The sequence below is a fragment of the Haliaeetus leucocephalus genome, unplaced genomic scaffold, assembly GCF_000737465.1.
Source record: "Haliaeetus leucocephalus isolate CR32 unplaced genomic scaffold, Haliaeetus_leucocephalus-4.0 Scaffold598, whole genome shotgun sequence".
NCBI lineage: Eukaryota > Metazoa > Chordata > Aves > Accipitriformes > Accipitridae > Haliaeetus > Haliaeetus leucocephalus.
This window is the reverse complement of record NW_010973034.1, coordinates 5,418,642-5,435,875: the sequence shown is the minus strand read 5'-3', so window position 1 is coordinate 5,435,875 and position 17,234 is coordinate 5,418,642. Positions and strand designations below refer to the sequence as shown.

The following is a 17,234-nucleotide window of genomic DNA, read 5'->3' as shown; positions in this document are numbered from 1 at the left end:
TATTTTAGTAGAAATACACAATGCTGAAGGTTATTTATTCTCTATAAGACTGGCATGGATCTTAATTTTTCCCAAGTTGTTTAACAATTAGATCAAAGCCTCAGATTCAGGGCACCTTATTATGCATTCTTTGTAAAACAGACCTGAAGTTGCCATTTACTCTTCAGCTGGATGTTTAGCAAAACAAAGATTCAGTAACTTCATGAGTTTAGCTGTAAACACAGAGTGAGATATTAGAATACTAACTGTGTTGCAATTTGCACACACAAAACGCCCCAAGCCAAAGAATCACAAGCCTTTCACAGTGCTCTACGTTGGTTTAATGTGATTTAATATATTCTTTTCCAGAATGATCACCTGATTATCTCTGAGGGCTCAGTAGTCATAGAGGTTAAATGATGTTCATATGTAGAGGAATTAATTCAAACTAATCAAATACTTCACCTGTCAGGTTCTCATTTTTTTACGTCTTGTAAATAGTTTTAATGAGGAAGATTTACTTAAAAATTGTGCTGTGTCATACTCTGGGTATGCCAGAATACTGGCAAATATTCTTTGGGGAGCAATCATTGCTAACAGTGCTGTAAGACAGGAGTCCTGTATGTTGGTTCAGATCTTCTAAAGGCAAATGTTCCATTGGCTATACCCATTTATACCAGCAAACAGTAATTTTGCTTTGTACAAAAAGGTTATAAACATAGACTCAGAAGAAAGATAGATTCTTGGAATAAGATTTCAGCACAAGGTCTCCAGCTTCAAGTCAGTCAGTCAAACCTGAAATTTGGCTTTTTTCTGAGTCTTGTATCCTTTTTTTTTTTTTTTTTTAAGGGGGGTAGCATCTATTGTCTGGAACAGAAGGTTTGTAGTAATGTTTGTGCTGAGAGGGCATATTTAAAAAGTGTCTATGGAATTTGGGATCATAAATCAGGGGAATTCATGAGGGCTTCTGCAGCTAAAACCTTGTCTACTTAGAACTTACTTCCTCTTCTTTATCTGCTTGGCCACCTACAGAAAAATTTGAGAGGTTTGTAGTCTGTGGTGTGTGTAAATAATTCAAAGTTAGTTGTAAACAGAAGAAAATAGCTGGACTTTACTCATGTTACTGTCTGAATTCTGACTGATTTTTGAATCTGGGATATTTTTTCTTATTTGCTTCAGAGTGCTTTGTAATGCCAAATAGCAACAACTTTGTAAAGTGAGACTTTATTTACCTAGGGTCCAAGTGTAAAGAATAGATTAACTCATGTAGTTTTTACGGTGTTCCTAGTAATTTGAATTACTCTATACCAAGAATAAATGGAGTTGCAGAAGCATATTCTACATGTCCTATTTTATTTTAGACTTTGCCTGGCTTAGCTTTGTCCAAGTTCAATTTTTGGTAAAGGTTAGCTAGTGTCTCAAATCATTGGAAGCAGTTGCTGCAGGTTGGGACCAGAGTCTTTTGGTCTAAAAATGGTTTTCATCTTGTCCATTTCTTATCTCTGCTGAATAGTCTAGGATAAGTTAGCTCAGGTGTGCATTTGGGACTAAACATGCCTGGCAATTGACAGCATTACATAATCAAGGCTTCAACTAGAAGGTCAAACACGGTGGCAGCATTTAACTTTGTGTCAATAGAAAATTTACTATGTTCATTTTGATTTTTTTTGTTGTTTTTTTTTCTCCTATGGATTGCTTGTACTTCATATGTCTACTATAATGCGCAACCATCGCTATCACTTAGGGATTATGAAAAGCTCTCTTTTTTTTGCAGATCATCCGGTGAATGAATTTTTGGATCTGTTCAGTCGCCACATGCTTCCTCATGCAATAGATGAACCCCACATTGATGCAGAATCAGCTCAGACTGAACCCTGTACTTCAGACTCTGTGCAGGATTCATCTGAATATATAATATTGGATCCTTTCTTTCCAGACTTTGTACAGTTTGAAGAAGAGGAAGACTGTGAAAATACTACTGATGTTACAACTCCTCCAGCTTTGCAGTTCATCAATGGAAAGCAGCAAGTTACTAGTGCACCTAAGAGCACAAAAGCTGAGGAAGCAAGAAGTGACCAAATTGAAAGTGTTGCACATTCAAAAAATGTAACCTTTTCTCAAATCAATGAAACAAACACATTTATAATACCTGAAACTGAAGCTTCTGGTACTATGCAACCAAGCAAAGCTGGAGAAGTAATAGGGGCATTTGAAGTTACACAACCAACAGCAGATGTTGCAATGTTAGAACCTGTTTATAGTGGTGAGTCAGAAGTTGCCGCAACAGATAAATCAATAGCCATTACTTCTTCATATGAGCAGTCACTGCAAAAAGATAAAGAGACCATAACATGGGATAGAACTGAGGAGAGCTCTACTAAAGATGCAAAAAACTTGGTTTTGATTAGTAACGAATCTTCTGGAGATAGCTCCACGGAATCTGATTTATCCAGTTCTGTCTTCTCAGAAATTGTGACAATGTCAAGAAAGGAAGATGATGAAAAGAATTCTGGTATAACTTCTGCTCCTGATGCATTTACGGTGGAAAGTTTTGCTGTAACTGCTTCTCTGGATGCAGTTTTTCATACTGCTACGGTAGGCATAGGTGTGAAAGACCTTATTCCAGAAGAGGCAACCTCTACTTCAGATCATTATAAATCAACTATTAAACTTAATGCAAATTCCTCTGTTGAAAATCTTCTGGAAACAAGTAGTCATACAGCAAAGCCTGAGATGAGTGCTGCTTCTTTTAGAGTTCTAGAAGGCTCTGGAGATGTTGAAGAGGACATCACCGTAACTTCAGCCATGACAACGGAAAAAGCAGTAACAGAAACACTTTCAATGCAAGATATTTCTTTGGGCTCTGGCACAGTACTGCCAACAGAAACTTCTGTAACCATTTCAGGAATCACCTCTGCTTTGCCCAGAGGAATAAGCACTCTTTATTCTGCTTTTGATCAAAGTTCTGAAGTAACTGTTGCCACCAATTCTGTGTCTGACTTTATTATGGAGAAAGTAGTTGCCAGCTCTCTTGTAACTGAAAAGAATATTGAAGATGAAAAAGAAATGCAGACCACTGTTTATTCAAGTCAGGAAAATTCAGCTACTGCTGCAGCAGGAAATTTGGAGTTGAGCGAACTTGGGAGCACTACTAGTGAAGTCAGAACTGTAAGTCAAGAGCCCACCCCGTTCAGAAGAACAGTACTGGTAACAGGTACAATAAGTTCTGAAATCAAAAAGGTCACTACCATTCCTCTCTGGAGAGAGAAGAAGCTTTTTATAAATGAAGGATCAGCAGAAGAACCAGCAGACATATTTTCAGGGGGTCCCACAAGAAAAGTGGTAAGTACTGACTCCCCGTTTATTGATCCAGGTTCTGGAGACATAGATGTTACCATTGAGTCTGCTACTTTGACTTCAGTTCCATTAAGGCCTGTCACTGAAACACAAACAGAAAAGCACGAAGGAAAAGTTTACAGCATAGATCATGCCTCACTGAAGAATGCAACAACAGAATATGAAGAACATGCAAGAACAGATGAATCAGCAATATCAGTTTCAAGTACTGAGTCAGATGGCTTAACAAAGGAGCCTGGAGTAGCAAGTCAGATGTCCTGGGATGTGTTTAGTACGGGAAACCCAGGAGAAAAAAATCAAGAAACAGAACCAACTTACACAACTCCTCCTGTAGTGAAAACTAGTCCTGGTTCTAGAAAAGAGATAATATCTCATGTTGCACCAGGAGATAAAACTGAAGATTTAGAAATAAAAGAGGTCACATCAACTCCAGAATCAGTGGTTAGTAACAGCCCTCATGACATCATGGTGATACATGGTACTGGCAGTATAAAAGCAGTAGCTGAACCTACAGAAAGCAAAAATGCAAAAGTTGGTTCTTCAACTGTCTCATTAGGCAAGATTCTTCTGATTGAACATGGCTCTGGAGAAGAATTCAAAGGTGACAGCAGCATCACAAAACTAATGTCTAATGGACCTACTGAAGAAATACTTGGAAGTAATTTCTCATTTATTGACCAGGGATCTGGAGGAACAGACACATTCATTGAATCATTTGCAAAAACAGCAGTTTCACCCACTGGGAGACCAGAAACACAAGAGAAGTATGATGAAAAAGTTGTCAGCCCACCGTCTATGGATCACGCCTATACTACTGAACCTGATGAGCTAGTCACGGGTACTGAACATGAAGTAACCACAATGGGAACTGTGACTGACATAAGAATGGAAGAGAAAACAACTGATGAACTGACAGTGAGTGCTTTTCCTACAAAGATTCCTTTGGTGGAAGATATACATTCTGGGGAAGACAGGCCAAGGGAAATTTCACCAAAAGCTATAGAATCTTCTGAAGAAACAACAACAGACCCATTCTTTAAAAGTACACTGGCTAACCATGAACATCTGGGATTTCCAAATGTTCCAACTGTCAGTCCACATTCAGAAGAAAAGGAATTAGAAACGGAATCTCTTAAAAAAATACTTTTGCCATTTAATGATGACAGAGTAACTGAGCCTGTAAAGATTGAAAGGAAATACATAAGCTCTCCAGTTACAGATATAGAGCAAGAGGAGGAGTTGGTACAAAATATTTTCCCTACGAGAGATATTCCCAGATCACTGACACCTGAAGAAGAAAAGCTAACAAATGATGAGGTCATCAGTGATCCATTATTTTCAGGACAAGGATCGGGAGATGACCTTGCTGTTATTCCTTCTGGAGTGCCATTGGCTGTTGAAGAAGTCTTGAGTACTTCAAGTCCTCAAACTTCTTATCCTGCAAGTATGGGACCCAAACTTTCAACTGACAAGATACAAGACTTTAAAAGAGGAAGTACTGAATCAAATGCTGAAGTTACTGAAGACGTTACAAATGCTGTAACTGAGTTGCTGCCAGAAACAGAAGACCAGTTCCCGAGCTCAATGATCACCAGTTCCCCAGATTTATCAGAAGAGACTTCCAAGAGCTTCAGCTCTAAAGAGATTAAAGAGATGACACATTATTTTGTTGCAATTGAAGAACCTCACAAGAAGGAAACTAACTATAGGGGAGGAGAAAATGAAACAGATAGGACAACAGCTACTTCTAAAGCTGTTTCTCAAGAGGAAACTTCACATTTGCTGATTAAAGATGGCATAACTCCTGGTTCTGTAATACTGAGTAGAACTCCTGATCTTGAAACAGAGGAATCGCTTGTCACTTCAACAACAAAAATGCCAGCCAGAGTATTACCTGAAAGCTCTGGAGAAGGGTCTGGCTGGGTTGGTGTTTTGGATTCATCTTCTCCTGATATGATTACTCATTTGCCAATACCCCCTATGTCAAAAGTGACAACAGAGGCACCGATAGATGGATCACAGACTGTGATCACAGGACTAGCATCCCTTTTTACAGAAGAAAAAGAGATTGTGGCAAATCCATCTGCTGTTCAACCAAAGACAGCTACATCGGAAGAACTAACAAGTGATACTGGGATATATGAGAAAATTATTCCTGTGATTGATGATAAAAGAAGTGTTATACTGAATGTTTCTGTTTATGGTGATATTACACTAATTGAAGAACGACTTCAAATCCCATCAGAAGAAACAACGATTATCGATATGGATCATTCAAAATCAATGCCTGAAGATATAATAAGTGTGCAGACAATGCCAAATCCTGTCATACAATCAACATACAGCAGTAATGATAGCATGACAGCTGAAGGGAAGAGATACGAATCAACACCTAAATTTACCATAACCAAAGAGAAGACACTTGGATCTGGTGATAGTCTTTCTTTGGCTACTTCCAGTCAGCCAAGTAGTGAATCTGTAACAGCTGGGCACAGACCAAAATCAGATGACAAGGATTTGGGTTCAGGAAATGCCATGAAGTTTGCAACAGACACTCTTATCACTACCGAACTCTCTGAACTGGGCATTTTCCTTCCTACAGTACCATCAATGGCAAGCCCTCATGTGCCTCATGAGTCTAAACATGTTGTAACAAGCACAACAGAAGACACCTATGAGCTGAATACTTCAGCAAACAACCGAGTAATAGCAGATCAAAGTGAAACAATCTCTGTCTCTGGCTTTTCTGGAATGGGCCAAGAAGAACTGTATGATAAGCAGCCTGTGGTTCCTTCTCTTACACCAGTTTTAACTACTGAGACAGAAAAGTCTTTGACAACTGACATGCTTGATGTAAATGTTGTCACCACACAGCGTACAACCCAACTGACAACTGTATCATCTAGCAGGAATGAAGAAAAGCATCCTACAGTATACACAAACACAAAATCGGCATCAGCAGAGTATGAAGGAACAGATTCAGTGAGCTTTTCTTCTGTACCTCAAACTCCTAAATCCTCAGTAACTGTTCAGTTAGTTAATGGAGTATCTGAGTATCCTGAGGTAATCATTCCAAGTACATCATCATCAAAGGATTCAGATCAGTCCGATCATTCATCAGAAGGTACCTTCAGAGAGGTTAGTTCTGATATTGCAGCAACATATAAACCACCCACTACAGACCTTCTCGACAGAACAGAGTCTTCTCTGCTGGAGTTTTCTCCCAAGCCTGTTTCAGAAAGTACAACTACTGAAAGTACTCCTCACTTTAATAGACTTGTAACAGACAGAACGGAGGAGACTGTAACTGTAACTGATTTGGCTGTTGAGGAAGAAGCTACTGTTTCTGGAGATTCTCCATCAATACACATATTGCCTACTGCTTTTCTGAATTTTGGAGAAACAGTGAACACAGATGTTCCGAAAGTTAGCACAATAGAAGTTGAAGCTTCCTCAGGGACAGTGAATAACCCCCGTCAAGAAGGTGACAGAAGTACTGAGAGAGAGATCCCATGGCTTTTTTCCACACCTGTTTCAGATTCACCCAATACTATTGACAATGAAGTATTTAAACCTGACCAGGAAGCATTTACAATGCCAGCTTCATCTTCACAACCATTGGATAGAAGCATGGAAACACAATCAGCTTTGTTTGGTCGAGAGGAGATCACAACAATTTCTTCTAACATTGCAACAAATGACACTGCCCCTGGAAACAGTCCATATCAAAATAAGCAGTCAACGATAAGCTCTAAGGAGCCAAATACTATTGAACTTGTAACTTCATCATTTTCCCTTCCGGAAGTCACTAATGGATCAGATTTCCTGATTGGCACCAGTGTGGGTTCAGTTGAAGGCACAGCAGTGCAAATTCCAGGTAACTTCCAAATATGATCACTGTCTTATATGTTTGTTATGGTACTTGTAAATGTGTGTCTTAACTCTGATAAGAGGTATGGCAATCAGAGCACCGAATGAAGTAACAACAGAACTCATGAGCCTCAAGCTTTGAAGTCAGCATGATTGTAACCTCTACAAAGTGAAGGAGAATGGGGGTACCAAAACTCAAGTTCAGTGACTTTTCCTGAGTGTTTGCATCATGGAGCTCTGGATCAGACTTGAGGTGACCAGCCAGTTCTAAAAGACAGGAAGGTAACATTGATTGTGGTAGAGAATTCAGCCGTAATTACTTAATTTTCCAATTTCCAACAGATAATTTTGTCTGATAGCTTTTCTTGTGTTGGCATGATGATAGTACTTATACAATTGGTTTATAGATAGGGTTGTTTTATAACATTTTGCAGTTGACTTAGCAGATCCAGTGTGCATTTTAGGATCCTAATTTTCTGTAAAAATTAACTTCTCTTAAGCTACAAGATGACTTTCCAGACAAAAGAAAACTGAGACTTCATGTTTTCAGCCTGTCTGTAGCTTTAACTGGTTGATACAGTGTCTGTCTCATAAATTACAGATCTTTTTGTTAGACATCATTTGCCACAATGTTTTGTTTTACATAATGGTTATTAGGCACCATTTCACCAAACACACAGATGATGCAGGTAGGGTCAGTACAAGTAGCATCGCTTCAATTCATATTTTATCTAGATATAGCTGAGGAAAGAATTGAACTGGCTTAATTTTGTATGGTTTTCTATTATTTTTCCTCAAATAATCCAGATAGGTGTCAATTTGAAAATGTTTACTGGGAAAATACCTAGTCCGTAAGAGGACAGACAGTAAACGCATGATAAACATCATTAGGTTCTTAACATAGCCCTACATGTGCAACTTTCAGTGAAGCAGTCCTAAAACATGCACCCTATTTTGTGGATATGATCAGATTATTTTCAAAACCTCCAAAGCAAGATCTTGCCCAATTAATTACAATCCCATCTTACCTAGATGGGATTTTCTTCTGGAGGCTTTCAACTGAACCTTTTGTTTTCCAGTGACTAGATAGGGAACTTGGTGCTTTAGGAAGACTTCTTTGAATGTCTAACTTGCAAGGGTAAAATAGATGTTACTTATCTTTTAATTCATAAACCATAGTCAGATGTTTTGGAAAAATATAACCAAAAATCTAAACTTTCCTTGTGTCTCTGAATTAACTTAGGTTACAGAACTCTTTCACCCATTTTTTAAGTTCTCAAAGCCAGGGCTTTCTTCTTGTATCCCAGAAGGACTGTCTTCATGATTTTCCTCTAACTCTGAGAAGCTAATACTTAGAAATGGTTATCTAGTGTGTACTTGTGTGAGTGATTGCTCCTAGGCATTAAATCAAATGCAGATACCTAGGTATCTAAACTCAGTTGAAATAAACATCTCTAGAAGGCATAAAGCTCTGCAAGGAAAAGCTGTTTAAATGATAACTCCCATAACAACTGAGGATTTCACAGCAGGTAAGCTTTTATCTTAATGTTTAGTTCAGTTACGAATGTATTCAGTACTTATATTTGTATTCTTGTTTTTAAGAAACACAGGTAGGAAATATGCATGTTTGAAAACATTCTTTCAAAGAAATAAGACTGTGGGCATTGGTTGATCAAATGTAAAACAGTCAAACAACAGCAGCCAGCCAGTATGTTCTGTGTACCCAATCATTCTACATAAACTAACCCTGTTGAAAAAAAACCCCAAAACATTTTCCATTCATTTTGCATATGCTTAACTGTTTTCAGCTATAATTAATTGTCATGTCATGCAAACTAAATCCTCAATAGAATATCATGACTGCCAAATATAGTACAAATTGCTATGAAAAAATATAATTCCGAAAATTATTTATACTGGTTCATAGTAAATGCCAAGTTGTTGTTAAAGTTGAAAATAGTGATGCCTGAAAATAAGCTTTACTATTTTACAAAACCATCTTATTCTCAGTAGTCTATTATGTTAATAGAGTTTCTGTAACTACAGTAAAGCCTGCAACATCCATGCAGAAATGAAGAAAGATTTCTTCTTCCAAAAAATCAAAAAGACACCAGTTCCTTTAAACTACAGTGTCAATTCTTTTTCTACTTGTTTAACAGGCCAAGATCCATGCAAAAGCAATCCCTGCCTTAATGGTGGTACCTGTTATCCACGTGGTTCATTTTACATCTGTACATGTTTGCCAGGTTTCAACGGCGAGCAGTGTGAATTAGGTAAGCTGATGCCATCTAGATACTGATTAAGTCTAGTATAAAGTTTTCATACATAAGAACTGCAAAAGTGGTGTGTTTTGAAGTTGAAGAATACATAGACATTTGAAAAATTCTACAATGACGCCTTACTTGAGAACCATAAAATGAAGGACGTCCCCTTACCCCTTTTGTCTCTCCCAATAAAGTGCATAGATGTGTATGTACACAAACATTAAGACAATTGTAAATGAACTATATGACCTAGAATTCATAACATTAAATTCATAAATACATCAGCTAAAACCAAATAAACATTAATATTTGGGATAGTTCTTAAGAGCTTTGTGTAATTATTTGAAAGAGTGGTAAGATAAACTAATCCCAAATGTGACTAGGAAGCTGAGCACTGAATGCCAGCTTGATATTTTTTCAAGAAAATTGTACACATGATCATAATTGTATACATCTTTGGTATAAGTTAGTATTTTGGTAACTCTTCTAGCTGAGGACCTCTTGGTCCTCAGCTGCCTGTGACATTTGTGTTTACCTGCTATGACTGGGAGCTTGAAGAGACTCACCAGTACAGTTCAGAATAACTAGCTTTTCCTTCCATCAGCAAGCCAAAGTATGATAGAAGTGGTAGTTTGGCTGTTTAGTGTAGAGCTGGTTTAGGCTTTTGAAAATTTGTAACTTTCATTCCCTGATAAAAAACATGGATTTGCCTATTACACAGTTGCCTGCCAAACCTGAAAGAAAAAAACTCATGCAATGTTACTAAAATGAGTTAAACTCATAGAATCATAGAATCATTTAGGTTGGAAAAGACCTTCAAGATCATCGAGTCCAACCATTAACCATGCCCACTAAACCAAGTCCTGAAGTACCCTGTCCACTCGCTTTTTGAATATCTCCAGGGATGGTGACTCAACCACTTCCCTGGGCAGCCCATTCCAATATTTGACAACCCTCTCAGTAACAAAATTTTTCCTAATATCTAACCTAAATCTCCCTTGCCTCAACTTGAGGCCATTTCCTCTTTTTTCTTTTTTTTTTCTTTTTTTTTTTTTTTTTTTTCCAGGAACCTCCTAGATTGTTTAGTCACTGCTGTTATATTTCTAGCACATGTCTGGAAAGTTAAAGTCCCCCACAAGGACAAGGGCACACGATTCTGAGACTACTGCCAGCCGCTTGTAGAACGATTCATCCATCTCTTCAACCTGGTCGGGCGGTCTATAACAGACTCCCAGCACAATATCTGTCTTACTGGCTTTCCCTCTCATCCTCACCCATAAGCACTCCACCTTGTCATCAGAATCATGTAGCTCTGTACAGTCAAAACATTCCCTAACATAGAGAGCCACCCCACCACCTCTTCTACCTTCCCTATCCCTTCTGAAGAGCTTGTAGCCATCCATTGCAGCACTCCAGTCATGGGAGTCATCCCACCATGTTTCCGTGATGGCAACTAAGTCATATCTATCCTGCTGCACGATGGCTTCCAGCTCCTCCTGTTTATTGCCCATTCTGTGTGTGTTGGCATAGATGCATTTGAGCTGGGTTATCGAATCCACCCCTAACATCGGCATGCTGCCCCCAGGGTCATCTCTGGTGCACCTAGTTTTATCCCTTACCTCCTTCGAACCTAGTATAAAGAACTCATCATATATAGCTTGGGAGAAAAAAACCAACCCCACCCAAAGGTTGATATCAGTGCAGCACAATTGTCAGGATTACTATGGTTTTATTTGTGTTCAGCAAGACAGTATATGATTAAAAAAATAATTAGCCAGTGTTTTTCTCTGCTTTCCTAGCTCATGTTGATGAGTTTGCTAGTTCCCTAGTGGGTTGCTGCTGGTAGATATCAAGTTTTAGATGTTGCATCTTAAATCTTCTTCTTTGTCAGAGAATATTGCATGCCCTGGTTGCAAACCAGAGGTCAGAGATAATAGTTTTCTCTTTTTTTTTTAGATTATAAAAGAATAATCTGGCCACTTCTTGCCCCCTAAAACTCTTAGTGGCTTATTAACAAATTGGAGTGCGACACTCCACGGCCAGTCACCATATAGAAATATGTTCTGTGGTGCTTAAGAAAGTAAACCTCAGCGTTTTTAGCCCTGGATTCAGGGATGGACTGTATATGAGGCATAAAACATTGATTTGAGAGCTTTCCAAATGACTGAAACAAATAGGACCTAGCATAAAATTTGAACAGAAGTAATTATTTAAATAAAAGTATCTTTAAAAAACCTTTCAGGTGATGCAGCAATTATTCCTAGGATTGCACAACTGCTTGGTGGTTTGTAGATGTGTTTAACTTCTTTCTTATACTTTAATAGTCAATCACTACCAGCAGTTCACTTTGGACTAAGATGTTTGCAAAGTTTATGCTGTGATTGTTTCAGAGAAACAGCACTCATTAGAAAACACCATATGATCTTTATAAAGAGACATAATAGCTTATAACCTGTGCAAATAAATGCACAAAATAATTATATTAAATGAACTAGTGCTCCAATTTAAAAGGCAAAGACAAGGTATTTTAGCAGCCAGAGAAGCAGGGGAGAGAAATGTTATTTGTTTACTCTAGAGCCATAGGCTTAGCAGTAAACTTGTGCATGACTATGAATGTTACTATCTGACTGGTCATTTAGTGAGATTGTCTTTATGATGCTTTGTCCTTACCTTGATAATATTAGACAAGGATGAAATGAGAAATGCAAACCAATAAGATGCCAGGGCATGCTGCTTTGCAGACTGAAATTAGCAGTCTGTTTGATGATATATGATAAGATTTCCAATATTTGAGATTTGTGAAGATATTTGAGGTCTCCAATACTTGATGAGAATTTTTTGTGCCATGGTCACACACTTAAGTCAAATTTTCTGCCAGTACAGGAAAATACTACACACTGCACAGTATCACTTCTTTCTCAGCTACAAAATGAGGAATTGAAGGTCTAGATTTTAGAAATTAACTCAGGAGTTAGAGTGCAGGATATAAAATTGTGGGTCAGTAATGTCACATTTCCTGAGGAAACTGCTTCTTGGCATCTGGATGAAGAGAAAGGAAGGTTGTGTGTAGTGAGATCAGTTATCATGCAAATAAACTGGTCATTTGGATCTTTTGCAATACTTCATTCTTCTGGATTGAACTGGTCCTAGTAATAAGTATGACTAAAGCTGAAGAACATTTCCCTTTTAGGAGGTGGGTGGATTTTAAAAACACTTTTATCTCTATGTTGTAGATATCGATGAATGCCAGTCTAACCCATGCCGGAATGGAGCCACGTGTATAGATGGCCTCAATACCTTTACTTGCTTGTGTCTGCCAAGCTATGTAGGTGCTCTCTGTGAACAAGGTAAGGTGTGTTCTTTAATCTATGGTGATCAAGGTCATCTGTTTCCATTTCAAGACCCTTCTGGAGCAACTAGGCAAAGCCTCCTAAAATTGAAAGGATGGAAGAAACTGTCAAAATCTGTGGGAAGTCATCAGCGATGAGGAGAGGTTATAATTTTTGAGTGTGTTAGACTCCCATAATTTGTGGCTCAGGACTTTTTGTTTGTTAAATCTGCACCATCTTTTGCAGATGGATGAAAGCAAACTCTATCCACATGCTAACCTGACTAGAAGTCACATTACCCCTGTACCAAATATAAAGTGATATATTGTGCAGTTTCTGTGTCAAAATAACAACAGCTGTATAGTTTTCAGGTGGTTCCAAGGCAAGCACAGCCTGCTTATATTGGCTTGCAAATGATGGGGAAGACACATACTGAGTTTCTCTTGTTACTGTAGTGATGCTTATGGAATAATGAGTGGGAACAGAGTTACTCTCTGACCAAGCTTCTGTCCTAAAAAATTATATACAGTATGAGAGACATATCAGAACCAGTAACTTCCAAGTATTGCTGGAAAGTAGCAATAATCTACTGAACACGCCAGATTACTCATCCACTGGGAACCATAGCCTTTACAACTTCATCCCAGAATTTTCAAACCGATTTGTTCTGTGATTATTTTAGGAATAGTAGGTGCAGGATCACAATTACAAAGAAGTTGTAAAAGGCTTTCTAAACTGGACAACTGAAATCAGATTAAACATCCAGGTCTCTGTAATTGTTAGAACATTGCCTGCAAGAAATCCCACTGTATTTACAAGAAATACTGACAGTGCAAGATGCTTACTCAGTATGTGCATGTAGGAGGAGGAATAGGGTAGCAAAATCTGTTTTGTCAGTAAAATTCATGAAGGCATTTCCATGGGAAAAATAAGTGGTGTTTTAAGGTGTACTTTCTAAAGCTTATGAAAATATTTTTCTCTTTTTCTTCGGCTGAATGGTTTTGGCCACAAGTGAATGAACTAGGCCTTTGGATTTGTTTAATTAATACTGTGTTATTTTCCTGTTTGTTTCTCATCTTCAGTGAAAGGCAGTTTGCAAACTCTTCTAGCTCAACCTATAGAGATTTGTTTGTCAGAGCTGAAAACTCTCAAAACTGACCAGCTCCAGCACTTTTCACTGTTTAACTTTTTCTGTAGTCTGGCTAACCCTGCAATTTGAAAGGTCTTTCTGAATCTGTTCTCCAAAATTACAAGTTGACAGTGTTTTCACAAAAAAGAAATAAATCTTCTCACTCCCTTCCTCCTCCCCTTCATTGCAGCAAATCCATAGTAGCGAGTGGCTCTGAGTACCGTGGTAGCTTTGAGCTGCTTTTTATGACCAACCTGAGAGCACATTTTAGGTGGTTAATGGGAACATTTCCTAGTTTGTCAATCAGAACCAGAGCCCTGCTCACTCAGCTTTGGAATTTAAATTTCCTCCACTTAAAGTCCTGCAGTGGTTTGGGACTTGGGAAAAGCATTTAGTGCCAAATTTCCACTCCACCAGACAAAATAAAACTGTGTTGGCAATTCAGACACACTTGTCTGGCAAGCAGGCTTTATTTCAAGGCACCAGTCCTGACCTCACTAGATTTAAAGACCAGCCAGAACGACAGAATGTGTACCTCGGTACCACAGGAAAGGTGGAGTTGAGCACACCGAGATTATATTTCATTACTCTTTTTTTTTTTTTTCCCCTCCAATATATACTATTCATTTTAGAAAGCTTTGAAAAAAGTCAGGCTGAAGGCCTTTCTTAGGCATGGTGCTGAGTATTCAAAATGCTGTGGAAGGGAATGGAAGCAGTGAGTGTACATTGCCTCTGGAAAAGAAGCTCAAAGTAGGAGACAACTCCACCGTGTCCTTGTCCCATCACACTGGTACAGGAAAAACTTATAGCTCAGAATTTCACCCAAATGCCCCCGTGAGACTTTTCTAGACTAAAGGATTTTTGGCTGATGTATTACGCCTGTCTCAGCATTAGGAGGGGATGTGACCAGAGGACAGTGCAGCTGCACATCGGGCAGCTCCAGCAGGTGGTAGAAGTTAGAGGAGCCTTCAGGGTGATCTAACCTAGGGTGAGGGAAATCAATCCTGAGACTCAGTGAGCTGTAATTGGCTCCCTGACAGCCGTTTTTCTTGCCAGGTGGAAACAGTTCAGCAGACAATCTGAGCCCAGGAACTTCTTCCTGAAGAGAGCTAAAGTTGTCTGATGTTAGAAATAGAGCAGCTGAGGGTGTTTCCTTTTTAAACTAGATTGGTGGCTCAGTAAGCCAGCATCGCCTCTGGTTCAGACTAGATTAAATGTGAGTGGAGTACTCTGTTAGATAATACTCTCTTTTGCCCACAAAATGTATCTTTTCAAAGTACAGATGCATATTCTGCATGCCACTTGGTGACGTTTGAACATCACTTCTGAAAATGCAGAAATATGCCAAAAACACTTTTTCAAAGGGTGACTGCAGGCTACAGTAGATCTTCATGCAAGTCTTACCCTGGGGGAGCCATCAGTCTTTCCATTGTCATCCCCCTGTGAAAAGCCCTTATGAGTACTCTCGGTGTCCAGATAAATGAGCCCAGAGCTCAGATCTTCCCAATTTGTTGCCTGAAGTGTTGCTTTGCAAGCTCCATGTTTGAGGAAAGAGGAGAGGAGGGTTGTTTGATACCCTGTTTCACACTGGGCTGGTGGAACCAACTGTAGAGAATAGTCCCCAGGGACCAGTGGGGTATATGAAAGTCTGTTGTTGCATTATCTGGCCATCTGTATTTGTGGTGAGGAGTACCTTCCTTCATGAATAGTTACATGGGAAACAACAAAATGGTAGAGACTTGCAATTTGAACCTCAGTTTCAAGAATAAGTGTTCTTTATCAGGACTGGACGAGCACCTATTTAAATTTTCTGCTTCCTTTTCTTTTTCTCCTTTTGCTATTCTAACTGGTGTCTACCTGCTTTCAAGGAATTGTGTTTGTGTTTTAAACTTAAGGTTTGGGTTTCTCCACTGCAGGATCTCTGCAGGAGCACCTAGGCTAGCCTGTTTACCAAATGCAGCTGCATGCATGGACCTGTGTGCCAAAACGGCATATATCTGTTTGTTATGGGATGTGCCTCCTTGGGATAATAAAACCAGCTGTTGCCTTCCAGGTTCTGAAAATAAAACAACTGGGTTTTTTAATCATCATATCAGGAACAATGGTTTTTTATAACCCAAGTTCATTGTTTAAATGTCTGTGACTACTCTGGTCTCATTTGATTCACTTTGTTCCCAGGGCTTGGTAGCTTGGGATGGAAGTATTTGAGAAGGGCTCAGTGCAAAGATACTTTCTGAAAACAGATGGTCTCTAACTGATGTCTTTCAGCTGAGAAGAGATTATTTTGAATGTTTACCAGAGAAATTGTTTCTCCTCAAGATGTGTGGGCTAATGGCCCTCAGACTTCTGTTCATTAGCTGAAGGCAGACAATAACAGATAAAATTCACAGCTGAGTAGAACTCTCATTATGTTCTAGTACCTGTGTTTCTTTATTTTCTTTAAGCCTTTTATGGAATTTCTTTAAAGACAAGGCACCTATTGTCAACAGCTTGTTGCAGCTGTTGAAAAAGCAGTAGCTATCTATGTATTAAACCTACAGAGAACTTTTTTTTAAATGCAGAGTTTAGAGATGTTGTTATACATATACAATTGCAGTTACAGAGAACAGAAGCTGTGTAAGTAACTCCTTGCACACATCACTGAAAAGGCCTGTAAATTGTCATAAATCTTAAGTCTAGTCAGACAACTTTTAAAACACCATAAATATGGCAAGAGTGTTTCAGTCTTTCCATCACGTTCTGGAATAAGGTTACAGAAAGCTGTGATTACCTCCCTGGATAAGTATACAATGTACATGGAGTATTGTATCCAGTAAGTGCTTGCACCTATTTGCTCACAGGTGATCGGGTCAGAAAATGTACAGCCACCTGCAATTAGACTTTACTGGTTCAGTAAAGGCATTAATAACTTATACCTATATGAAGGCCTTACCTTTGTGTCACCGTTTCAGCTTTTTTAACGTAGTAAGATACACACACTCAGGACAAAACACTGCAGAGACAAAACAGTCCCCACATTTTTACTTGCATGGTTTGCATTTTTCATCCTCTAGCCTCCTGACTCTCCCTTTTCCACATTCCTTTCTCCCCTCTTCTCATTAACTTCTCCTCTCAAAAAAACCCAAAAAACCCCAAACCAAACACCAAATCTTCTCTTTCCTATTCTAAAAATTGTACGTATTTTGTAGCCATCATCTCTGTCTTTTTCTGTCTTTGTAGATTTGGGCTACAAACAGGTGCAGAAGAAGTTATTCAACTTTTCCCTTTCGGAAAAAAACATGCCATTTTGGATAAGAGGGAGTTTTA

At 38.7% G+C, this 17,234-nt stretch overlaps 1 protein-coding gene across 1 annotated transcript in view; it reads left to right on the top strand.

The window, feature by feature from the left end:
- VCAN (versican) overlaps positions 1 to 17,234 on the top strand; it is a 111,335-nt gene that overhangs the window by 72,813 nt on the left and 21,288 nt on the right. The window contains exons 8-10 of the mRNA XM_010578053.1: positions 1,754 to 7,213; positions 9,366 to 9,479; positions 12,704 to 12,817. Of these exons, the coding sequence (XP_010576355.1) occupies positions 1,754 to 7,213; positions 9,366 to 9,479; positions 12,704 to 12,817 (5,688 nt within the window). The remainder of the gene's footprint in view (positions 1 to 1,753; positions 7,214 to 9,365; positions 9,480 to 12,703; positions 12,818 to 17,234) is intronic.